At 38.2% G+C, this 25,465-nt stretch overlaps 2 protein-coding genes across 3 annotated transcripts in view; one reads left to right on the top strand and one right to left on the bottom strand.

Annotated features, from left to right (window-relative positions):
• The window catches only part of LOC107099037 (tudor domain-containing protein 7B-like), a 34,505-nt gene extending 12,622 nt beyond the window's left edge, over positions 1 to 21,883 (top strand). Inside the window, exons 1-18 of one of the 2 annotated variants that reach the window (XM_015396970.1) lie at positions 779 to 902; positions 2,814 to 3,018; positions 6,215 to 6,297; positions 8,982 to 9,190; positions 10,364 to 10,702; positions 10,795 to 11,096; positions 11,175 to 11,364; positions 11,447 to 11,558; positions 13,464 to 13,666; positions 14,923 to 15,057; positions 15,878 to 15,961; positions 16,069 to 16,203; positions 16,321 to 16,431; positions 17,455 to 17,603; positions 17,711 to 17,943; positions 18,034 to 18,217; positions 18,326 to 18,486; positions 20,596 to 21,883. In XM_015396970.1, the coding sequence (XP_015252456.1) occupies positions 6,228 to 6,297; positions 8,982 to 9,190; positions 10,364 to 10,702; positions 10,795 to 11,096; positions 11,175 to 11,364; positions 11,447 to 11,558; positions 13,464 to 13,666; positions 14,923 to 15,057; positions 15,878 to 15,961; positions 16,069 to 16,203; positions 16,321 to 16,431; positions 17,455 to 17,603; positions 17,711 to 17,943; positions 18,034 to 18,217; positions 18,326 to 18,486; positions 20,596 to 20,816 (2,838 nt within the window). In that variant the 5' untranslated portion in view covers positions 779 to 902; positions 2,814 to 3,018; positions 6,215 to 6,227 and the 3' untranslated portion in view covers positions 20,817 to 21,883. Of the gene's footprint in view, positions 1 to 778; positions 903 to 2,813; positions 3,019 to 6,214; positions 6,298 to 8,981; positions 9,191 to 10,363; positions 10,703 to 10,794; positions 11,097 to 11,174; positions 11,365 to 11,446; positions 11,559 to 13,463; positions 13,667 to 14,922; positions 15,058 to 15,877; positions 15,962 to 16,068; positions 16,204 to 16,320; positions 16,432 to 17,454; positions 17,604 to 17,710; positions 17,944 to 18,033; positions 18,218 to 18,325; positions 18,487 to 20,595 lie in introns of those variants that run through there. The other variant, XM_015396969.1, reaches the window with a different exon arrangement.
• Positions 21,884 to 24,412: 2,529 nt separating this feature from the next.
• Positions 24,413 to 25,465, bottom strand: part of LOC107099032 (calcium-binding protein 2-like) — a 6,237-nt gene continuing 5,184 nt past the window's right edge. The window contains exons 5-7 of the mRNA XM_015396959.1: positions 24,938 to 25,047; positions 24,691 to 24,838; positions 24,413 to 24,441 (exon numbers count right to left, since the gene is read on the bottom strand). Of these exons, the coding sequence (XP_015252445.1) occupies positions 24,413 to 24,441; positions 24,691 to 24,838; positions 24,938 to 25,047 (287 nt within the window). The remainder of the gene's footprint in view (positions 24,442 to 24,690; positions 24,839 to 24,937; positions 25,048 to 25,465) is intronic.

Here is a 25,465-nt window from a genome sequence, read left to right as displayed (position 1 = left end):
ATACTGTAAGGTATTTAAAAATAGCATAATAGTAATAATGAGATGTGCAAAGCAGGAGGAGGGAGTAGAAAATATGAGTGTGTATTTATGGAAAATACTTTTTGCTAATCAGTCTTAAAAGTATAGTGGAGGATTTTTGTAAATTTTTGCAAAGACTCACCTTCTCTCTCCACTTTAAAAAGAAAAAAAATGCAAATGCACAGCCCTGTACGCACTCCCGGGAGGGAGCGCCTATTAAACGCGTGCTAGAGCATGCAAAAGCCCATTTCTCCTCGTGCACGCTCTGTTTAAAAGTTAGTTTGCATCGCTCATACAAGCTTTTTTTAGTTTTTTATTTTATTTTTTTAGGCTTCCTTTCTAAAAGAAGATTTGCAATTTTTCCACCGGTAATTGAAAATAGGGACGAGCACGTAGGACGGCCTGACGTAAACATATCACCAGAATGATTGAAAATTAGGAGGATTAATTACTTTGATGATCACCCATATAAAGATCATCCTCCACTTTACATTTAAATAACTAGGAAGAACCCTGTAATAGACGCACGTTCACCAACAGAAATTACTCCTACGAAGACCACTTTATTTCTCTGCTAGACGGGGATGCTGCAGAATATTCTTAGAAGTCGGGGGGGGGGGGCTGGTTGGTAAGAGGTGGCGGCGCAGAAGGGAGGGAGAAAAATGGATGAGAGACACTGAGGAGGTGGTCTGGTGACGGGAAAGGAGGGGGTTGGAGTGGGGTGATCCGGTTCACGCTGCACAAGCGTAGAGAAGCTGATTCACAAATCGAGCCCTCCTCCTCATCCTCTTCTCACTGCCGAGGTTATTGATATTCAGGCTGAGGCAGAGCAGAAGCCGTGAGTCCACGTCTGCAGGGTGATGTGACGTTCTCTCTTAGTGCATGTGAGTGGTCGTCCTTACGTAAATATCTGCATGTGGATGTCAGCTCAGTTCTGCGTTATATGCATCAGTGTGTGTTGACTCAGGGGCTGAAGCAGGAACTGTCTGCTGAGTAAGGCTACTGAAGCCGCCCGGCTTTTTTTTTTTCGTAACTGGGTTGATTTAACCAAGATCGGTAAGAATAAAAATATGGTAGATTTTAAAGCATCAGAAAGTTCTGACATAGAAAGGCTTAAGGAATGAGTGAGCAACAGAGGGAGGAGGATTGAAAGGGAGGGAGTGAGTAGAAGTATACCTCTGATGCCACGCATCAGAAATGTAATGTCATGCTAAGCTTCGCTGATGCAATACAGTAAAACTGAGAGGCCCAGATTTATTTTGACCATCAAATGTACACAGAAAAAAAATGTGCTGTATTTCCCAAAATGCAGACATTTTGGAAAGCGCACCGAGGAAATGAGCTGCAAGTTCTGCTACATGTGTATTAGAGTCAATGACATCATAAGAGCGATTAAATTGATCAACTTACAATGTTCCCCAACAGGGCAGAAACATATCTGAAACTCAGTGGGAGCTGCTGCTCTCTGAAACAGGGGAGGATCAATGATGTTAATTAAATCCAAAGTCACTTATTGCATTAAAACTTGTTGAAACATATAAAATCACATCACTACAATGGGTGAAAATAGCTGTGATGCGCTCAGAAATAATTAACTCCAGAAACCAAGGCAACAGTTCAGCACAAAATGACTGTTCTGACTGAATGATCAGTTTTCCCCCTTGACTCATGAGGAAAACCTCCTCGCTGTCTGATTATTGTCAGTCAGACATACTTGAGTATGTTTTTGGGTTTTTTTCTTTTCCCAGCGTTTTATTGTCATTACACTGTGACAAGTACAGAGCAATTAAATTAACTCTCTGCATTTAACCCATCCCCTTTGGAAGCAGTGGGCTGCCATTGTGCGGTGCCTGAGGAGCAATGGGGGGGGGGGTAAGGGTCTTGCTCAGGGATCCAGAGTGGCAGTCCGTGGGACTTTAACTCAGAACTTCAGGATTCCAAGCGCAATGGCCTAACCACTGGGCCGCCACTCCCAAAAGTTGGCCAATCAGCATCGAGCAGTCACCTTCACGACCCGGCCCTGCACCATAGACCCCTAAAGCCGGGCACACACTGTACGATTTTTTGCCATTTCCAGTCTTGCGAGAATTTCTTCGACCGGGCCGAGTTTCAGCCTCTATGTCCGTCCTCACAACCACCTCCAGATCAGGAATCTTAATCTCGAGAGAAAATCAAGCATGTTAGAAATTCAGTCAGCCCTTTTTTTTCTGACACACTTCATCCCAAGCGGGGTTGCAAGCTTTCTACGGGCGAGAGGCCGGGTACACTCTGGACAGGGTGTATGACCTGGACAGGTCGCCAGTCCATTGCAGGGCAACACGGAGACAAACATGACAAACAACCATTCACACACTCACACATAAGGAGAATTTAGAAAAGTCATGTTTTTGGACTGTGGGAGGAAGCCGGAGTACTCGGAGAAAACCCATGCATGCCTAAATGCAAAGTCAGTGAGAACATGCAAACTCCATGCAGAAAGACCCCAGGCCGGTAATTGAACCCGCAACGTTCTTGCCGCAAGAAATAGTGCTGCCCACTGCGACCACTAAGCAACCCCCTCGTGAGATGTTTGTGGCTAAATCCTACAGTTGAGACAGATTAGAGCCGATTTACCAAAGCCTCATGCACCACGCATGAGCATACAAGGGAGGGGTTTGTGGACCACCAGCAGCTGATTTTTGGTTTCTAATTAAATCTGTTTTTTTTTCTTCCAATTTTTTTTAAACCACCCTTCAGACAAATGTAACATCTCTCCATCAATTTTTGCTGAGTCACTCTTGCTTTTTTCTCGTCAGCCAAACCCCAAACCTCTCTGAGGCAGCCAAACCGCCGAGGCGGAGGAAGAGGAGGTGGAGGTGCCGGCCGCGGGGCTGGACATGGAGACTTCAGACAGACGAGAGACCTGAGGGATGTCCTGACGGAGGGAAGAGCTGGAGGGCATCCCAACAAGCTGACCAATCACAACGCAGCCAATAAGAGAGGGAACCTGCCTGCAGAAAAGTGAGTTAGCGCTGGTTAGTTTGATTCATCATGTAATTGTTACGGTCGAGCTAACTGGGCAGATCAAACATGCTGTGGCTGTTTGTGTGCAAAGGAAGTAGTTTTATTTTAATCAATGAAGTCAGTAAACAAGTCTGATGAACATGATAAATTAAATTATCCAGTTGGAGTAATATGCTGCCATTTATGTCCTTATTTACCATTTATTCTATAAACTGATTTTAGGTGAATGCCATCTAGCATATTGCATGATTATGATTGGTCCTTCATCAGAATTCAAGAATGGGATGAATCTGGTGTGCTAGAAATGTGCATTCAATAGTGAATATCATCACAAATCCAATGATTCAGCTTGGCTTAATAAAGAAAGGGTTAGTTATATTTTTATTCTATTTTTGTTCCTTACAATACAATCACAGCAAATCTTGGTGAAGGATATTAAACATTTTTAGCCAATGTTTGCTGTTTTTTTTTTTTTTTTATCAGATAAACCTGCCAGACAATTTATATTTTGGATTTGCAATGCCTTATCAATACGTTCTCTCTAGAAATCAGAATGCTTTGCTGGTTTTATCAAAGATTCCAAACATAGTTTACTATTGAAACAATTCAATTTGATCATAATTATGTTGCCCCTGAGTTTCGACTATTGTTCAATTTTTGCAACACCTACAGATGATGAGATGTTGAAATGAGAGTGAATGAGAGTGGTAAGTTGGGTCTAATTGGTCACCTTCAACTGGTGTGGGCAATTTGGACCAGTATTCAGTCTATTGGAACCAGGTCTCTGCCTTGCTTGAAGGGGATCACGTATCTCCTTCAGTTAAAGGGGTTTAATTTGGATTTTGGATCAATGTCTTTTTTTATTCACTTTGTTTATTTTCTTATAACTTGACCAACTAACAATCAGAAGGGATCCAGTATTTATTTTTCTTTCTGAACAAATTCATGAGAGGTATTTCCACAAACCCTCTTAGCAGCATCAGTTTGAGTTCTTATGTTTTTAAAGATAAACTAATTTTTCTTATTTTATTTTTTTTTTGTCCTTGTGTAAAAAAATAAGAATTGTTTTACACCTGAAACGTTTGATTTAGGCTCAAAAAGATTTCCTTGCTAGATGTAATCTGCTATACACAGAGATTTATCCCAACCCAGTGACTGGTTCTCCCTCTAACCTCCATCCACCTTTAGATAAACCAGGGAGATCAGGTCACTGTCTCTGTCTCCATTGTGTTGCAGCACAAAGGGGCACCAGGATGGGAATCCCAGTGTCCTAGCAGGGGGCATGAGCCCAGCTCAGGGGGGACATGAGCCCTTTTTAATCCATCCTCTATTCTCTGGTAGATTAACTCTTCTAAACCGGCACAGAGTGAATCAGCATATCTCTGTGTAACACTCTAGATCTTTTTAATGGACAGGTCAACGTCATCTTCATTTGTGTAGCGCCTGACTGTGCTATTAAAGCCAAAACCCAGAGTTAGAGTTTCAATAAAAAAAAAAAACTTTTTAAAATGAAATTAATATATTTCTCTCTTTGAGAATAGTCGGTATAAGACAAAAGTTTGACAGTTCAGTGAGTAGAATATGTTGTGTGGCCAGAGACTGATAATTATGTCTTACTTGACAACAATGAAAAAGTATTCAAAAGTGAAAAAGTTTCAAACTAGGAAAAAAATGAAAAGATAAGCTAGTTTGTGCTTTACCTAAAGACTGGAACTATATGACTGAAGCTACTGGTCGTGTTAAGCTAAATGTGCGTTCTTTATGTTGTACAGATCTAGGTATTAAGAGTTTAATAAACTAATACAACCTTAATTATAGAAAATCACTGACCTGGCTCTGGGTTATCAAGATATCCCAGAATTAGGTCAAAATGGTCTTATCCAGCACAACAGATATTCAAAAAATAAATAAATGAAGAGTATTTTCCCTTGATTTGTGCAGGGCAGTAGGACAATAGAATATGATGATTTATGTTTAAAATAAGAAAAAGAACTCCATTATCTTATTTCAAGTGCATCACATCTGATAATCCTATATACTCAAATGAAGGGCAAATGCATGATGCAATTTGTACTTATTTGATAGTTTTTGCAGTTTCTTAGTAGATAAATGTCTAATGATGATACCTGCTGACAGAGGAGACAAGATCTGTTTCCTCCTGTGGGACAATTCAGTATTTCTGTTTCTCTTTCCTGTTTACAATTATTTCGAAACGACAGTCAGCTTTAAGCTTTTTTCCTTTTGTCTAGAACCGCTACTGATTATTAGTTTGGCTCTAAATATTAAATATAGTTTTGAACCCAAAAACTGTTCTAAATGATAGAAAATAATGGTGATGTTGTTCAACTTAAGGCCTTCTTTATACATTATAATTATGTGTTTGTTAATGTGTCGTTTGATCAAAGGTAGCATGGGATATGTTACCTTTTCCATGTGTTTGTTTTTATTTGCCATGTTATATATTCATATATATTTTTATTTATTCAAGTATTAAAGAAGCATTATGGGATTCTTCTAATCATACTGCCACCTGTGGCCAAAACACAGAACTGCAGCACTCTTGCTCGTACTCATAGCACACACCCGTACTTAACAATGTCTGTTTGTTTCTTTACCTTTTTCACCTTAAGTGGAGTTGCCATTGGTGTCTGAGTTGGCGCCGGTCGCTTCTGAGTATCCACAAAATCCATCTTGAATATAACGACCCAATTGTTTGCTAGGTTGGACCCAGTTAACATGGACGCGCTTGATGTCACATCCGCCAAACAGCGCGGGCACTTCTTAGATGTAGAGATATAGAGATTAGAGATATAAAGTGAATTTTGGTAGGGAAATTAGATCAAGGTGTCAGCTTTTGTTTCAGGTTAAAGTGTCTAACATCCAGGGTGAATGAGTCTTTATCGGTGAGATGTTATTATAGGGTCAGTGCTGGGGTTTAGAACACACTTGTGTCAACATGGAGCAAATGTAATGTATATTTTATCCAGGAGTTTCTAATGTTGATTAAACTTTAAAGTCTTAAAAACGACTCTTCTTCAGGGTAATTCTTCTCCTATTCACTTGATACACAAATTAGATTTAGAATAGTTTGAAATAGTGCAATGTTCATTAAGGTTAAAAAGAAAAGCCTAAAACCAGAATTACCTGCTATTTGGTTTTTATCATTATTTCCTGTTTGGTTCTCCCTTTACAGACAGGACAAGAGGATGACCCTCCCAACACGCTTTCAGAAGGAGATGCACGCTCACCTCTCCAGAAATCCACAACAGGGCGGGTGTGAGTAGAACAAATTTATAGTTTTTCCAAACTGCAGCTTAGAAGGATGTCCAGTCATTTTATTTACATTAATAGGAAATAAAAAAATATTTAATTAATTGATGTTGAATTGACTAAAAACTTCCCAAAATTTTTGCTGTAAATTCACATTTTAGACCATGATTCCCATCATTCATCCTGCTGAACTTTTTCACACAGTGTTTCTATATTTTGCTTCACTTCTTAATCTAAAACAGAAAGATTATTGGCTACAGTAATACCCTTTAAATTCTCCAGGTATGTTTTGCAAAGGCAAAAATGTCCAAATGGTTAGTGAAATAAATCATCATATCTGTGATTTATAAAGTAAATCTATATTCAGTGAAATGGTGGCCCTTTATCTGACAATGATGTCAGTAGTTCTTTAAGCATCTGGGAACCTCCTACTTCTACTAAAACGTTGGTCTGCCGAATAGCTGCAGGGGAGGCTAGTCTGTAATAACTTAAACTAAAAATGTGTTCACAGAGGAAGGAGCAGTCTTGACTGGGGTAGGAAAGATGGCTTTTTAGTGTTGACCAGGGGTCAGCAACCCGCGGCTCCAGAGCTTTTTCAAAGATTTATGAAAATAGATTTTTCTTTGTTTGTTTATTTTAATATGGTGTGCAGGAAGTCAAACAAACAAACGTTTTCCAACGGTGTAAAAATTTGTATAATAAATTTAAACAATAGCTGTAAACATTTCTTTCAACCAAAATTTGCTTCATAGCCATAGAGATCAGTCATAGCCTGCAACACATGTTTCAGCGCAGCGCAGCGACAGGCAAACAAAGCGGCGGGTGTGTCTCAGACTATGGATCCTGAAGGGAAAAGAAGGATGATAGCTGATGAGAAAAGAGGATCAAAAAAAGAATGGACCAAATTATTTACTTTCATTATCAATGCGGAAGGATTGCCTGCATTTTTGCTTTGTAATGAGAGGTTGTCAAAAATTAAAGAGTCATTTGAAAATGCATTTCCAGGGAAGGCAAGCTAAATATTCAGCTGACCACCAAGTTGGGAGGGAGAGAAAAAGTGTGATTGCAGAACTTCTGAATAAATTTAGAGGAGAGCAAAGATAGATTTAAGAAGAGGATTGCATCTCCAAACTCCACTACTGCTGCTAGTTTTGTTGCAAGGATGGAAAACCATCAACACATCAAACAGGCAGCGCTCTAATGCAGGGATGACAAATTTCTTTGATTGTTTTCCCCCAAATCCTCAAAATAAAAATAACACCAAGGAGATTTCAGGGTTAGAGTGCTCCAATGGATGTCAGTTCCTGCATGGTTCCTCATGACTCAATCAACTCCTCCCAACAGAAACACGTCACCATAGAAAGATTTCCTTTATCATCTTTCTATAATTTCATCGATGCAACGAAACCTAAACCACGTGGTGAAGGGTGGTGAAGCAGAGCGAGATGAATTACATCGCCTCATGCTACTATGTGATATTTGCTCGAGGATAGACATTTAATCATGAATGCTTAATATATATTAAAGCCCATATAGTTCTTTTTTATGGTGAGCTAATAGACTTAGATCCATACGAGGCTTATATAAGACTTCTACACTTTTGTGGCTCCAGACAGATTTGTTTTTTGTTTTTTTTGGTCCAATATGGCTCTTTGAGCAGTTTGGGTTGCCGACCCCTAGTGTAGATAAAGGTCCCTTAGGGGGTGGTAATAAGGCAAGGCCTCATTATGAATGACTGCTGCCACTGAGATTATTATTATTAGTTAGTTATTGTTTTTTCCTATGATTACAACTTATGTGCTTTTTTTTTTTATTTCACCATGTTTTATATTTTTCAAGAAAGTTGTGTCAGTTCTGCAAGAGAGTCTGGCTGCAGACCTGCACTGTCAGGACCCTTCATTGCAGACCTGCAAAATTTGTGTCCTGCATCGTCAAGACCAGAATTGTATTCCGAAAGTTGTCTTTGAAGCCTTTGGGAATAGAGTGCAGCACGTTTGCTCCCGGATTGCAGTTTAAGACAGTGTTAAACTGAGCATAGAAGCAGTTTAAATTATACAGCGAGCAAAAGTCTTCACAGGACAGCCAAACTCTATTGTCGTTTAGAAAATGTGTTAAAAACCAAATGCCCTTTTCCATCCATCGATCCTAATACAGAGACTTATTTCTATATAGCACTATAGCCTTTACTTTACAAAGGTTTCAAAAAAACTTTGCTTTTACTTTGAAAGTCTTAGAATAAACTTCCGGTTGGGACTTTTTTTTAAATACATTTTATTTAAACAAAGTAAGCACAAACAACATAAATGAAAGTTGATGGACTTAAAATTGTTAATGTGATCGATAAATAAGAATTTTTTTATATGATATAAGTGTCATTTTGTGTAAAAAAAGACATTTAGTCTGGGGGGAAAACTATGAAAAAGCTGAGGGTTCTCCGCTTAGATGTTACTCTGGATTAGACGGTTTCAAACATTGTGACAAACCCTGGTGGCATCTAATAATCATTAGAGATTTGATCAATTCTTCAACGAGAATAAGGAAAAATTTGTAAAACGGTAATATCAAGAATTGTTTTGATACTATAGATGAGATCATATCAATATATCCATGTATAGTTTTTAAATTGTCCATGCATTGGTAAAAACCATAGATTTATATTTTTTTCTTGTGTTCTTCTGTTTCTTTTCCAGCACCAGTGAATCTAAACGAGAGCTTTGGCTCCAGCAAAAGCAAACCTTACAACCCTCAGCAGGTCCAGAGTCACATCAGAGAGATTTTGGCAAAGTACAGCAATGGCTTCTGGGTTTCAAAACTGCCCCAGATCTACAAAGAGCTGTACAAGCAGGACCTTCCCCCAGAGGCCATCAAAGACCTGGAGACCTGGACCCACATATGCATTGTATGTACGACCTCCGAACTGAACGTTTTGGAGGAATCCCTTGTTTTTTAAATATTTGCTGCTAAAAAAAGCAAATTTGTTGTGCTGTTGTAGGAATGTAATTGTAGACACTGATTACATTCATTAATCATTCATAGAATAATGACCTACCTGGTTTTGATAGTTAACAGGCTTAACTTTCGTCTCATTTTTTAAATCATTTTATCCTGTTTTTAATCATTATTGTTTATTATCTAAGATTATTTTTTATGCCTCTATGCCACTGCAGAGTCCTTTTTTTCTAATATACAGGACTTTGGATTATCTTGCTACTGAAATATGGTGTATAAATAAACCTGCCTTGCCTTAATTTAACAGGAAATAATAAGTTTTTAAGCCAATAAATAAAAAAAGAAGAAATAAATTATTAATTTCCTTTGACCCAGGAAGTGGGAAAAAATTGATTATTTTATTGAGGTCAACTTTGATGCGTCAGCAGGGTCCTATGCAGTCTTTGAAAGCCTTGAAAAGAAACATTGTTATAGAAAATTATTTGAGTTTCTAGACTTTTATGTTTTATTGTTTCACTTAACAGAAAAAACCCTAATACATAGAATAAAACAAACCCTTAAAAATAAAAGCATTTTCATCATTCTTATTTAAATCTATATCACCTCGTTGATTTACCACATCTGAACTTTGGGTGTTTTCCAGTTTCATCAAACAACATACTGGAGGGAGGCACAGATGAATCTGATCTCTTCAATGTGACATTTTCCTCTAAAGGAACTTAAAATGAAAAATGAAAAATCTGGCATAGCAGCATCATGGTCATGAGTTGGTTTTCCTGAAACATTCAGACGTCTGTTTAAAAGCTGAGGATCAGGAAAGATCTTATATTTAGGGATTACTTTTAAGTAAAAAAAAAAAGCAAATAAATGACTTAATGAAAGGAAAACAAAAGTTTAGAACAGTTTTGGGGTTGTGTGGATAAAAAAAAAAATCAATGTGAAAGACGCCTGCAAATTAGAATGAGCAATTATCAGCAAGTCAAAATGTAGGATGTCGATGGACTCCTGCAAAAGACTAGTGGAACAAAATTAGAAGGTGCTTACCTTCAGAGTGTGTAAACTAATCCAACATATCGCCCAAGATCTAGAAAGAGTTTGTTCATTTCTGTTTTTATTGTTCTAGGTGGAGAAAACCTGCAGCAGCAACTCATCAGAGCTGCTGCTCTATCCCGCCAAGGAGCAGACCAGCACATCCATTCCCTCACAGGTCCTTAACTCAAGCTCCCCCGCCTCCCCAGCTGAAATGACCCCCACCCAAATGAGACCCCTCTCCAATCATCCGGCTCGCCCTGACTCCTGTTCTCCTCAGTCTCCACCATCTTCCTCTTCGTCCCCCAGCCCTCCTTCCTCCCCTGCAGCCCTCAGCCCTGACCTGAAGCAGAAACTGGAGGAGCTGCTGGTGAAGTACTCCAGTGGTCTCTGGGCCCACGCTCTGCCCAAGCTCTTCCAGGACACCTACAAAGTTAATAGCACACAATTTGATAAAAATTTATTTTTATTTAACAGGTGCAAATATTGTTTTGTCTTACTTTTGTATTTCTTTTTTATTACAAGGCTAAACTGCCCGCACACGTGCTTGAGAACCTTGACCTGCTGTCAGATATCTGCACCATCAACTACCCGATGCCTGATAACCCCAAGAGGGCCATCCTGTACAGACGGAGCAGCACTGGAGGTGCAGAGGATGAGAACTGCAACAGGAGGAGCTCGTCAACCAGTGAAGAGGAGATGAGAGTGAGGAGTGAGCTGGGGAGGAGGCTCAGTAACCACCAAGTGCCTCAGCTGCAGATCCCCAAAGAGGAGTACCCCTCCGTTCTAGTGATGGAGGCCACCAACACCAACACAGTTATACTAAGGTAGGGGAGAAGCTAAATGATGTGTAATGAGCTGATGGAACTGGGACCTCTCATTGTCCGCCTCTCCTCATTATTCAGGTACATCGGTGAGGGTTACTCTATGGCGCAGGACTCAATGGAGGATGAGATGAGGGTGTTTTATGGCTTAGATCCAAGCCGCCAAGCTCCTTTGTCTTCTCCATCATCAGGCCAACTCGTAGCAGTTCGGGCTGAGGAAGAGGAGATCCTCAGGGCACAAATATGTGAGGTCATGCCTGATAAAGTCAAGGTAAGCACCCCAAAAAAGGCAGCAAATAAGTACAAGCAAAGGAAAACGGACAATATCAGTAGTTCTTCTGTTGCATCCGCAGGTGTTTTATGTAGATCATGGCTTCTCAGAGGTGATCAGTAAAACCAAAGTGTTGGAGCTGCATGAGAAGTTTTTCAAGCTGCCTTTCCAGTCAACAAAGTGTAAACTAGCAGGTGAGAGAACTTTGGTACATAAAGGCTTGTTCAAATTTACAAACCTTATCCTCTAAAAAAAGTCCTATATGAGACGCATATGGGAAAAAATGGATGAATTTCTTTACTATTAGATGTTGAAAAAAATATTGTTGAACCTTATTTTAATTACTGTACATTCTTGAATTGAACCACTTTGATGCAATTACCTTTAAAAGTGACTGAATACTTAAATGAATAGTAAAATATTAGATGACCTTTAAAAAAAAACATTGTTTTAGTTGAATATCAGCAATAGGAAATCTGTTGCCATTTTAAACAACAAACGGTTTATTTATATTTTTAGTTTTGTAGCCCTCCACATCATCAGTGGGATATTTGTGTTTATGAAAATTCTGATTTATACAATCAGACATGTAGTAAGCAAAATGTCTAATGCATTACAAATAATACAAATAGCTTATTTTATTAGTTATTCAAAACTTTATGTTTTTTTATTCATTTATCCATTTTTAGAGATAGCTCTAGTTTTAAAACATTTGAATTTTTTGACAATAATTCCATGATTTAGGCTTTACAGAGTTATGATAAGGACAAAATATTAAAGTTTCATAAAGAGGAAGCATATATTATTATTTAATGTTATTTAATGTAAAAAAAAAAAAAAAAAAAAGTTTTCAAGCTAATAAGAAAAAATTTATCAAATGATATTCTGGTTCTATAGAATAGAACAGAAAGTCCTTTTATTGTCCTTTTTTTACTCGAAAATTTTGGCATTACAGCAGCAACATAATTTTTAAAAATGGTCAATATAAAAAGTGGTCACACAATTGTGGACTTTAAAAAGTGTCTAAAAATAACAGAACAAGATGGAGTTAAGAAAATAAACAATTAAAATACTGTACTGTACAGTGTTTACACAATATAAATACTGTGAATAAATAAGCCATAAACAGCTGTGGACTTTTCTACAGTATTGGATATGTGAAAAAATAGCAGCAATAGCAAATATGTGCTAAAATGACAGCAGCATGTTATTTAAGTGACAAAGACAGAAACTGCAAAAATCAGCATAAATGTAAGAACTTATTGAGGTTGTTGGGAACATTGATGTTTATAGGGTCTTACAGCTGTTGGGAGGAAGGATCTGTGATAACGCTCCCTGGTGCATTTAGGGAATTTATGTAGTTCTGTTTTGAAAGTTTAATTCAAATGAAAAAAAAAAACAACTACACTTTCTAAGAATGATATTTGTTAATAAACTATATTTAAAACCATTAGTTGGTTCTTTATCATTTTTAGAGACCATAAAGGGCCTCTGTAGAGGGTCTAAAGAGCCACTTACTGCTCTGGAGCTGCAGGTTGCAGATCCTTGCTGACCCTTGCAGACCAAAGTTCTGACCAAAGTAATTTGTGGGAAAACTTCAGAAATTGAAATTTACAAATCCTTTCAATGTGATTGAGTTTAGCCAAAGAACCACAGGCAGAAACTTGAGTCTACATGGACTCAGGAGAACCTTCTGCCATAAATGCAGTGATATGTATCTCTAGAAATACTTTATTCAGGAGTGATTAAATACAAAAGCACCAAACTTTTTTTTTCAACTGTCAAAAATAGAACATTAAATGTTTACATCTTTACTTTGTGCTGGTCTGTAACAAGGATCTCTTCAGCATAGAAAGTGTGACCGTTAAGCAGAAACCTCAGTTCCTGATGTTGCCGTTCCGGCTTCTTGTCCCAGACCTTTGCCACATGTCCTCCCCTTCCGTCTAAAACCAACTTCCTGTCAACTAACTGCCAAATAAAGTGTACTATTACCAAAGCGAGAGATAGAGATAAACACATTTGAGTTTGTGGTCACAATCTTGAAAAGTGTGCTAGAAAGATATTGGTTGGAATGAACTTGAATTGTTGGTCCTGTTCAGGCCTGGAGCCGTTCTGCCAGGAGCCACTTGTTCTGAAGAAGTTTGAGACGATGGCGAGTGGAAGAATCCTCCTGGCTGAGATCTTAGAGAGAGGTCAGATCCCTCTGGTGGTCCTCTATGATACTTCTCAGGACGATGACGTGAACATTAACGCCGCCTGTGTGAAAGCTCTACAAGACAAGACACTAGCAAGTCCGTTACAGGTACAGAAAAAGTATGGATCCCTCAATCACTATATAGAACAGGGACTGTATAGTGGACTTTGTTGTGAACTTAGTTAACTGAACGTTCTAACACATGATCTCTACTTTTTGCTCCCCGTTGGTCACATAACTCCTCCTCCATCGTGTGATGCCTGCGCCATTTTTGTTATTAGTCGCCGCTGTCGGGTTACGACAGCCTATGGTGCCAGCAGGCCGCCCTGACATCAAATCCCATAATGCTTTGCAAGGAGAGCTCTCCATGCAAAGCACCTGGGATATAGCTGCTCGTCTAGTGGCCATGGCCGTTTCTCAATTCACAAGAACACTAGTACGGACTTTTGTCCTCACCAAGTATATTCTTGAGAAGAAAACAGGAACGTGTGGACTTGGGGAGAATGGGAGCATGCAGCATAAATATGGGTCAGTTGGAACAGAAGCGTACTCGTGACATCACCACACACCCAGCTAGTCTAGAGCTGCATTTCACCTCCTGTTATTAATAGTTTCTAGATAATAATAAATTCTGGCTTTTTTCATTTAGTGGGGGAATAATGATTAACACAGTCAGAAACACAAATCAAGTGAAAATTTTGCCAAATAAAACAAAAAAACTCGCCATCATAGTACTTCATACAGTACTTCACAGAGTTCCGCTGGTTGCCGCGGTCCTCTCGACCGCATAATTTTTTTAAATTATGCCTTAAATCAGTAAATTGGCCATATAATGAAGCTTAAAAGTATAATGTTCTCACCTCAAATTATCTTAAAATGTACTTTTATTTACCAACATCAACAGAAAAGAGAACTTTTAACTTAACACTCTGAGCTCTGTGAGCACTCCATTGAAAGCTGCTGCTGCCGCAGTGCATGCTGGGACAGCTGTGAATCTCAAGAACGGACATGTCTGCTCTGATGCATACTTGGTAAATAGGGAGGGGTAAAAACAACATCCAGGGACTTTGTCCTTTTTTGGTCTGCTGTTCTTGTGAATTGTAACATTACTAGGGCTAAGGCTGATGACGTTTCACGAGCACATGAGAACGCACATACAAATATTGAGAAACGGCCCATGGATGATCTCTACTTTTCAAGGTGAATTGTGGGAAATTTCGAGTCCACTACTTTTTGATCCACTAGATGTTCAGTGACTCATATAAAATGCCGTAACCACTATATAGTGCCCCATATAGTGATTAGGGCGGACAGTTGGACACAGCCTATGAGTGCTATGCATCTAGAAGTGTGTTTATCCTCAGGTGAACAGCGCTTATATGAACGTGACTGTCAGCAGCGTTTGCTCCGACGGGACCTTATACTGCCAGCTTCCCTCCAGAGGACTCGCCAAGCTGAATGAGATACTGGAAAAAATCGAAAACTACTTCCACGCACAGGTAGCAATAATGATACCACTTTGGGTTTTTTTTTTTTTTCTTTTTTAAAAAATGTGTCTAAAATGTTTAGAATGAAATGTTTATCTAAAATAATTAGATGTAGTCAAAAGATGGCATCATATTCACCAAACTAGACTGACTGTTTCCGGGAAGGATCATCCTATAGCATCTGATTAAATCTTTAGTTTATGTATTATTTGAAACCAATTTAAAAGGTGACAGAAAACACAACATATAATGATTAGGAAGTTCAGTATTTAATATTGTGAAACAGTTTCTGTGCATGCACAGACTAAACTGCCTGAAACTAGCAGTTTAAGCGCGGCCATGTCACTCTCCTAAGGCCGTGTCGTGCACAGATTGAGATTAGGCTGATAATCTGGAGTTAAGACATTCCTAAGGGACTTAATCTGTTCGCAGCACAGGAAGTGCTTGCTTTTCAAGGTGCGCCTCTGTCGTCCTTTGCAGCATTACTGCTTTACGTCAGGAGGATGGCTGCAGATGTTATTTTTGTGAAACCATTTAGGGATTAAGAATAGATTGCATGAAACTGTTGTTGTCAGAGAATAATCCTTTTAGTTTGTTAATTAGGTTTTCGACCTCTGCAAAAGGGGAACGACATGCTAAAATGGTTGTTGGAGGATCACAACCTGTTTTTATTCTCTTTTTTTATCAGGAAGTGTAAAGAAAAACACTAAATTAAACCAATTTCATTGAAAAACAACCTTTTTATTTTATTATCAAGCAACATCTGAACAAATGACTGCTGAGTCCTATTTAGGAAGGATATCAAGGTGGTAATGACATCGCTTTGTTCCAGGTGACGTCAGAGTTTCTGGTGTCCAGGCCTTTTTGCGGGAAAGGATGTCTGGCTCGCTATAAAGGCAAATGGTCTCGTGCCGAAGTAAGATGGAAAATCTCCCTGCATTGATTGTTAAATATTGATTCTTAAATGTGAAGCAAATGTTCAGTGTCATCTCCCCAAATGTTTTGTTTTTTCTATCAACACAGATAACCAACCTGCACGGAAACAGAGTGTTGGACATCCAGTTTATAGATGTGGGCGTCCAGGCTTCCGTAGAGGTGTTTGAGCTCAGAGAGATCCCGCCGCTTTTCCTCCGCGACTTTGTGTCCATCCCACCTCAGGTCCAACAATGAAAAGAAGTCAGGAGAAGCTAAAGCAAGCAGTTAGTCTCACAGTTTGTACCGCATCTTTTAAAATAGGATTCTAACCAAGTCATATTTGAAACCGTTTGTGTTCAGGCTGTGAAGTGCTGCCTAGCCGACCTGGCTGTTAGTGTGGGGTCCTGGTCTCCAGATGCTGTGCAGTGGCTTCGAGAGAAAGTGCTGAATACCTCAGACTGCAGCATGAAGGTGATCTGCTTTATCCCAGAGCCAAACATTTTGTTTATGCTAAACAAGTACAGAGAAACTAGGACCTAGCTTAAAAATACCTAGGTTGTACCTTATTTAACTCAGGAGCGATAAAAACATTGATATTGTCAAATTGATTATTTTATGGGTGTGATATAGGCATGGTTGGGGTTGTGTATTATTTCCAGGCTTGAAATATCCAACATTGGCAGCAAAAAATGAATTCGGATCAGTTCTTGGGGTTTTGTTTTTGACTTTTTTTTAATGAAACTAATAAGAGCCTGATATTCAAAAGGGAATTTCAAGAAAAATAGATGTAAATCAGTGCATTCAACTCCAAAAGGATAAAACAAAAGTTGGTAGATGGTGCAAAGTTAATAAATTACAGAAAAAGAAGTTTGGGAGAATCTGGTGAACCCAGGGAGGCCGCACCAATGGCCTTGTTTGGCTTTTAAAAGTAAAAAAAAAGAACGACGAGTCGCTCCGTAGAATTTCTGACCTCCATGTTTTCTGGGAATTGTCTCTTGCCCTTCCCTGGCAAGTCACTGTCTGAAATTATCGATGGTTCATACCCTCTACCCCTCGTTTTGTACACTACCACTACATGCAAAGGGGTATTGGGATATAGGTACCCTAGGGCACGCATAGAATTTTGGGGTAGGGCTAAAAAGTAGGGCTATGGGGTTGAATTGGGATTTTCCTTTACTTACATTTTTAGGGAATCTACATCATAGGAGCTTTTTCAGTGCATAAAGCTGTAATAAATGGATCAGTCAAATTAGGTCTAGAATATCCTACTCCTATTAGAGATTGAATAAAGATAATTGTAATTTAGAAAAACTTTTCTATGTTTGTGAAAGCAAAAGAATGTTCATTCTTGTTTTTTTCCTGAAAGGTCATTAATATCTCACCTTGCAAGCTGGATGTGTTTAAGGACGACAAAATGTCTTCCTTCCTCCTGTAGACTTCAGGTTTCTGACTTTAGTTGTATTTTAACTTATCTCAAACCTCTGCACTGTGCAGGTTGCAAAGGTAGATGAAACTAAGCGCAGCGTCTATGTCTACTTGTTCACCGACAAGAACTTCCATGATCAGGCGCGCAGCCTCAACCACCAGTTGGCCCAGTCCGACTTGTTCAAACAGCAACCAGATGTCTTCCTGACCAGCCACAGGTCTCAATCTTTTGTTTTTGTTGTTTGTTTGTTTGTTTTACTAATTTTATGCAACTTTCTTCTGATTAGTCTTCATGATGTTGTTTGATTTTTCTATTATCTCCCAGCCCAACCAAGATGTCCGCAAACCCTCTTTCCTCTAAGACCTCTAGCAGCAGTGACTCCACCAGCAGCAGTCCAACACCGGCTTCTGTCCCAGCCAAGCCTCATCCCAGGAGGACGCTGTCCGGACCTAAAGGAGGGGGAGGAAGCAACGTAATCTCCGCCAGCCCACCTGAAACCCCATCATCACCTTTATCCTTCCTCCAGCTGCCACCACTGCTGGAACTACCCAACGTTGGTAAGATTAAAGAATGCAGAAGAATCTCTGGAAGAAAATCTTTATTTATTAGAATGCTTGACAGGTCAGTGCTGTCATTGATGTTTACAGGACACAATATGGACGTGTACGTGTCGGTGGCTTGTCATCCAGGACACTTTGTGCTGCAGCCCTGGAGAGACATGTATAAACTGGTGGTGCTGATGGGAGAAATGATACTTTACTACAATAAAACTGAAGAGAAACCCCTCAAAGTGGAGAAGAACTTGATTTATGCCGCTAAAATTGAAAACAAGTAAGTTAGGGCGCCACTTTATCTTATGAACGTCAAGACATTTCTATATAAATACCCGGATAGCCATTGTACTTTATTATCCTGAGTATGTGTCCATCTGCCCTACAGCTGGCACCGTGTGTTAGTGAAGGGAGTTCTGACCAACGGGCTGGTTTCTGTGTATGAGCTGGACTACGGTAAACATGAGCTGGTCAGCAGCAGTCAGCTCAGAACTCTGATAAAGGAGTTCAGACAACTGCCGTTCCAAGGCATCCACGCTCAGCTGGCTGGTGAGTTTACATGCTGCCCTCTAAAACTTTACTCTCAATAGCCCTTTTTATTCTTTTGCAAATAGATACGCATCTAAAAAGTATATAAAAAAAAATGTTTTCCTCTTCTCCTTTTGCTTTGGTACCCCTGTTTGAATTAAACTTTCTTTAGAAATCACTTAATTAATGAGCCTTTTAGCACCCATTCTAGTTTTCCTCATAGTCCTGAGTCTTCTGGATAAAAATGATTATTAGTTTTCTCACAATTAAGTAATTTCGTATTAAAAGGTTATAGTGAAGTTTTATGCAGTAAATGGGATGGCTGCCATTCAGTCTGTCCGAATGAAAAGGAGGGACGTTTAGTGCAATACTTGGAGCTGATTGGGTGATGTGCTAGCTGGCAACCGCCTTCCATAATACGCTTTCAGCCAATCATAGAAGCGAATTGTGACATTTAAAATTACGATAGGATTCGTCTACAACATATTAAGTGTTTTCCCAACTAGCAGAGTAAGCTGAGAAACAAATGCTTTCCAGATCCTGTTGGAAGAAAAGCACAGACATCTTTCCCATCTAAAATTGTAAAAAAACTGCTTCTCTTTCCTAGTTTTATAATCAAGAAATTGTCACTATTTTAGCTAAAACTGAGTCAATTGCGCTATCGACAGTTGAGTCCTCCAGCGTAGCCATGATTGTAATGCCCCGGCAAGGCCCCTTCTGACTGTCCTCATTCCTACATGTCCCGCCCCAGAAAAACACTGCTGGCATGTCATTGGTCCAGATCGCTGGTTGCTATGAGACGGACGTATTAGCGGGAGTCTTTCAAGATGGATTTGTTGTGAGACTCAGATCTCGCGACAATCCTGCTTTCAGCACAAGGTTAAAGTAATGCAATACATGGTTACCTAAAAACCAGCATTTTGACCAATCTGATGAGAATTCAAATATGTATTTTGTCAGCATGTCACAGCTACCAACATCTGCTGATTGGGCGTTAATAACTGTAGACGTTGGGGGATTATCTTGTGAAAAAGCACCAAGTAGAAGACACACCTTGGCCTGAAGTAACTGTGAAAACAGATGTTGTGTTTCTGTTTCTTCCTAGCCCAAACTGGAACGTATACGCGTCTGAAATTAGAAACTCATCCTAAATTAGGAACAGCGTTGTGTATCTACGCACATAATACGGACGTTGAACGAGCATATTAAGTGTCTGGTTTACTGTTTCAAATGGAAGACTGACACCCTGTGTATATACCCCTTTAGTCTAATTTAGTAAATTTTGTGTGCAGACTCTATCTGGATATAAGGTACACCTCCTATAAATATCAACAAATTATTACAAAACAGTTAAATGTAGGTATCTTGTCTTAAAACAACATATATACACATTATATATTTAACATGCATCTCATTAGGGGTTTAAAGTATCAATTCGACAAAATGCTTTTTTATTTTTATTATCTGTTTAGTTTCCTAAACTGATTAAATTCTGAAAATTACTATAATTTAGCAAAATAAAAAAATAGCTATTCAGAGGCCACAAAAGGCATGAAACTGGGGAAGGAGTTCATTTGGAGCAGGAGGACGTCTAAAACCAGGAAGGAAATGCAGATAAATGGTTTTAGCTTAAAGTCTCACAGAGGGCTGTGGTCGTACAGTGAAAACCTGAAAAAAGTTATTTTTTTCTTTATTCAGCTTCCATTCCAAACTAAAATTACCTGCAATGTGTGCAGCAGCATTTCAGGTTTATTTGTTGTGTCTAATCCCAGTTAAAGACATGGAAGTTTGCAATTTAACTGGAAAAAAAAAACGTTACACTTTTGCAAAACACTGATTTCTCCTTTGTGATCAGAAATAGTTAAACTCCAGATTTTATCATGGATTAAAACTTGCTGTTATATGTTAATATAAATCTTTGCCTTAAACTGCATTTTCCAACCCTGACATTTGTTTGTTTATTGGTAAGGATCCCCATTTACCAACAAGTGTAACTGGGATAAATCCCAATTGAATCCTAGAACCCTTTCTCTGTAGTTTAGGATGTATTTTCAGGTTACCTTTTTATTGTTTATTCTGTTAGGTTATTATTTCATCCACTGACTGATTTCGCTCTGCCTTCCTCTGTAGGAGTGAAGCAGAAGCAGTGGTCAGAGGAAGCCTCCATCGTTTTCAGAAACCATGTAGAGAAGAAGCCTCTGGTGGCCCAGCTGGAGGCCGTGCAGGAAGGCGCCAACCCCTGGGACAGGAAGCTGACCGTCTTCCTGGTCGACACCTCACAGGAGGAAAGAGACATCTGGGTGCATGACATCATGGCTGAGTTTGCAGACGAACCGAGCAACGAGCTGTAGGGCAAAAAAAATAGCTGTTCTTCTGATTCCTGAAAGAGTAGGACTTAAAGAAATACAGAGTGAACGGAACATAGAAAGACTAGAATGATTTGTTAGCATGTAGATGTGCAACAATAGAAAAAAAAAACTACAGGAACATGCTACTAATATAGGCGCTGGTGTTGTGGTGAACTTCCTTCTTTCTTCCATAACATCAAAACAATTTCTCACATTGATAGCATGCATCCGCTTTCACTGAGTGCAGCTCTGCATGTGGATCCAGTGTCAGTGTGAGCAATCTGAAGCTCCTGAGCCCTAAAAAACAACCTGAGCCTCATGCATTCTGGGATGCTGGCTAAAGCCTGCAGGCATACTTAAAAAAAAAAAAAAGAAGTACACCCTCCATTAGTTCTCGGAGGTGAATGTGTGAATGAATCCCAGTAAGTGATCAAAGATGAAACCAATATGAGAAAAGTTTCTCCTTAAACCCTAAACGTTAAAGAACAGTAGGATGTAAAGAGGGTGTGCTTTCCTTTTTCGTGTTGCTGTCGGGGTGTTTGTTTACAAAGCTTCTATTTCTCAGTGTCACAAAGTTTACAAAAGAGAGAGCGAACATTCCCTGAAGAGAGAAGAAGATGATAGATCCATCACAGTGGATATACCTGTACTTAGCATCAAATGTGCAAAATAAAAACAAACCTGGACACGATGACCCAGGTAACTAATATGAAAAAAGCTGACCTCAGTCATCCTGCTTTGCAGTGAAAAAAGGAGAAAGGGATTTTTATTTACCAGCTGACCTTTTAAGTGTTTTTGTAAAAAATATTAGATTTTTTTTGTAAAAACATCACGGGTTGTTTTCAGCATCCCTGAGCAGATCGGCTTTGCATGATGAAGCCTTCTTATGCTCCGTTTGATTTAGATTTGGACCGGACAGGGATCCCGGATGTTTGCTGCTCCAGATCACTGACCTCATTCTTTGCTACGGGAAAACATACATTATCGTCCTGAAAAATCACATCAGCAAACCTAAATTAAGCTCACGAAAGGACAAAAATGTGTCAAACATTTCAGTTCCTACCTGTGAAATTGGTCTGTCTGATATGCAGCAGTGAAGGTGGAGGGAACATGTTCAGCAAATCAGTCTTTCTGTTTCACTGTGATTTCTTTGATTAATTCAGACTCCGTATTTCTCATTCTTTCTTCACCACAATCCACACCTGCTGTAAACCTGATGGAGCTTTACTTCTGTTCAGGTTTTTTAGCTGCTTTTTGTTTGGGTTTCTTTTAGTTTGATCACAAATATTCACTCCTGTTTTTTTTATCTGTATAATATCTTCTGTCAGTGCTTTTTAGGTTGATAAGTTTAAATTGCTTGAAAAGAACATAAACATGACAACCAATGAAGGTGTTCAAATTTAAAAAAAGAGGGAATAAGGTCAGTAAATTAGAAAGGGAACATTTCGATCTCCTCAAAAGAAAAAAAAAATTAATTTGTTTAAGTCAAAATCATAAAGATTTTAGAGCTTCCCAAGCCACAAAAAAAATGTATATATTTTTTTAAATTAAAGTTTAGAGGAAGTGTAACATTGATTTTTAGTTTTAACAAGGATTATTATTAAAAATAAAATAAAATCCCCTCACATTTAGCTTATTAAAAGAAAATAGAAGCTTCTTTTTTTTGGTTTTTAGTCGGGTGAAATTTTCAGTATGGCCACCGAAAAATTTTAATTAATCATCATAGGTTTGTTTTGATAAAAAACAAGAAGAGGGAAAACGTTACTGATAAAAGCCCAATTATTTGTGCTTTAGATTGACTTAATTGGTTTTTCAATTAATGAAAACCTGTGGGTTTCTGTAAAAGTAAATAAGCTTTGAGATGAAACGATTAGTCCAGTTAGCTTCTGTTGATCTGCATCATTAAATCATCTGGGTTTTGAGGTAATGGCATTTTAGGTATTATTTGAGAAGATTAGATATCAGTTAGAAGATTCCAGGTTCCTTCTGATATTTGATGTTTCTTTGCCTTTTTTTGTGCTCTCCCAGACAATCATTTCCTGAAGGTTTTCTAATTGTTTCCATTGTTTGAATGATCTTGTCAGGATGCAGCAGCTGGTTGGGGTTTGAAAGGTTTGCTGTTAAACTACAAAATCATGTGCAGAATTTGACCTATGGATTTAGAATTGCAAATCATAGTCTGCTTTCATAGTTTTTTTTTTTTTTTCTGACCTGAAAATACAACGTGACCGTTAATACAGCGCTTGCTTTTATCCAGAATTATTTTTCAAAGTAATAATGTTCAGCTCGGCTCCTACGTAAAGTTTTCTGTAATATTTTTTTTTCCATTTGTGCAAAGTAAAAATGAACATCATCCAAGAGTAGTATAAAACATCTAAAACTGTATTCGATTGTTATAGGATAGTTTATATTTAAAACTATTGGTCAAATGCTTATGAAAAGTTGCTTAATCATTAAATCCTGACTATATTTGCTATAAGAAGTGATTAATATTACCGTAAAATGTATCCAAAACAATGCTTTGAAGTTAGATTTTTACAAGCTGTGAACTACATCAATATATTTTCAATACATGTATCCGGTGGAAGAAAGTGCTAATTTGATGGGGTGAGATTGAAGCTTGGTGAAATGAAAGGTTCTCTATATGCAAAAACTCCAGCTGTTTGCTGTTGTGTTTGGTTTTTATCACATTTTGATACACTTATGATATAACTTATTCCACATCTAAGATGTTAATGGCGGGTTGTATTTGGTGAATATGAAACGAATCTTCATGTTTCATTTGGTTTTTAGAGGGTGCAAATCTGACAAGGCTTAAAGCTGCTTTGTTGTTACGCTGCAAAAACATTCTGAAAATGAGTAAAAATTTCTTAAAATAAGTGTATTTACCCTTAATTTGAGTGGGAAATAAGATGATCTGCCAATGGAATAAGCATTTTTACCCTTAAAGTAAGATAGATATGCACTTGAAATAAGAGACTGCAGTTTTTTTCTTATTTTAAATGTAAATTATCTTATTCTTTATCATAGTGTGTTACTTTCCTGCTCAATTCAAGAAAATAATCACTTATTTTCAGAAAATAAATACTTCATTTAATTATTTTGCAGTGTAGAAGTAGATATTTTATTTATATTTAACTTATATCATTAAGATTATAGTCATATAAAAATAATCCTATTGTACTTGTGGTTAATTTTTTTTTCTGAATAAAGTTTGATTGGGAGCTGATCTGATCTCTTTAATCTTTGTGTTGTCCTGATGAAATCACAGACTCAACAGATTTATATGTATTTTTTTAAAATAGCCAAAATAAAATCAGCTTTATTTACAAATTACCACAAAATGCCAAACTCCGTCACCTCCTGATAAACCCTTCAGTTTGTTCTACTTTCAGTGCCATGCGGGGCAGGTCATTTATCAGCTTTTAACAGATCTATAGTGAAACACCAAAAGTCTACGGCGACGTAACAAACACCGGTTTATCAGGCCATAGCTTTATTTGTCTTCACTGAAGCAAAAAATACAATACGTTGGTTTATATAATAAAAGTTGATGGATGTCTTGCAGGAACGGGTCCTTGAAGGTGCTGCTCCAGAGCTCAGTGGATAGAAAGCATCATGACAAACTCTGAAAATGAAACAAGACTGAATCAGAGCTGATAATATATCACTGAGGTTAGATCTCTCTTTATTTGCCTCATTTTTATTCTGTATCTTTATTGACACCCTTTTAGTAAAATACATTCAAAACATTTTTAGAAATAAAAAAAAAAAATTATAATAATGTGGCTGTATCGGTTTTAATACAAGAACTTAGAAATAACTATCCTCCCTGATGGGTACTGAGCATCAGAAGAAAGTTTTAAAGACATCCCACCTTCAAAGTCAATGTTTCCATCAGCATTAACATCCAGCTCCTTCAGGATCTCCTCCAGCTCTCCCTTCTTCAGCTTCTCCCCAAGCAGAGTCTTCAGGGCCTCCTTCATCTCCTCCTGGTTTATCTTTCCGTCTCCATCCAAGTCAAACTATAATAAACCAAAATATAAGCTTTCCATTCAAGTAAAAGGTGTATTTTTTAAAGGTCCAATGAAATTCCAGTTAAAATAATCTTCCTTCTAGCCGACCTGTAGAAAGGCTGACTTGAGCTCTTTGAGTCCCATCATGTTTGTGGTTTCGCCCATCATCCGCGGCCCCATCAGTTCAATGAAATCCTCAAAGTCCATTAAACCGCCCACTAAAGGAGAGCCAGGGGATCAGATAGATAGATAGATAGATAGATAGATACTTTATTAATCCCCAATTCACCTGCCTGATAGCAAAGATAAAAACATATAAAATAGGATAAAAAACATAAAATTAGATAAATAATAAAACACTCAGTCAGTAGAGTCTGCTTTGGCCCTTTTTTGTAAGCCTTATTGTAAAGTGGCTACAGCTTTATAATAAGGCTAATACATTTTTTTAGATAAGCTATTAATTAACCTGACAACTTTTAAAGTCATTCATACATTTTTATCTTGCATTACTTAAGCGCAGGAGATAAAAAAAATTTCTTCCTAGAGTTTGTAAGCAAAAAAACATTTTTTTAGCATGCATAATGTGTATATTGTATAAAAAAAACATATAAATTATGTACAGTGTTCTATAGTAAC

The sequence above is a fragment of the Cyprinodon variegatus genome, unplaced genomic scaffold (assembly GCF_000732505.1).
Source record: "Cyprinodon variegatus isolate N-32 unplaced genomic scaffold, C_variegatus-1.0 Scaffold831, whole genome shotgun sequence".
Lineage (NCBI taxonomy): Eukaryota > Metazoa > Chordata > Actinopteri > Cyprinodontiformes > Cyprinodontidae > Cyprinodon > Cyprinodon variegatus.
This window is presented reverse-complemented; position numbering and strand designations above follow the sequence as displayed.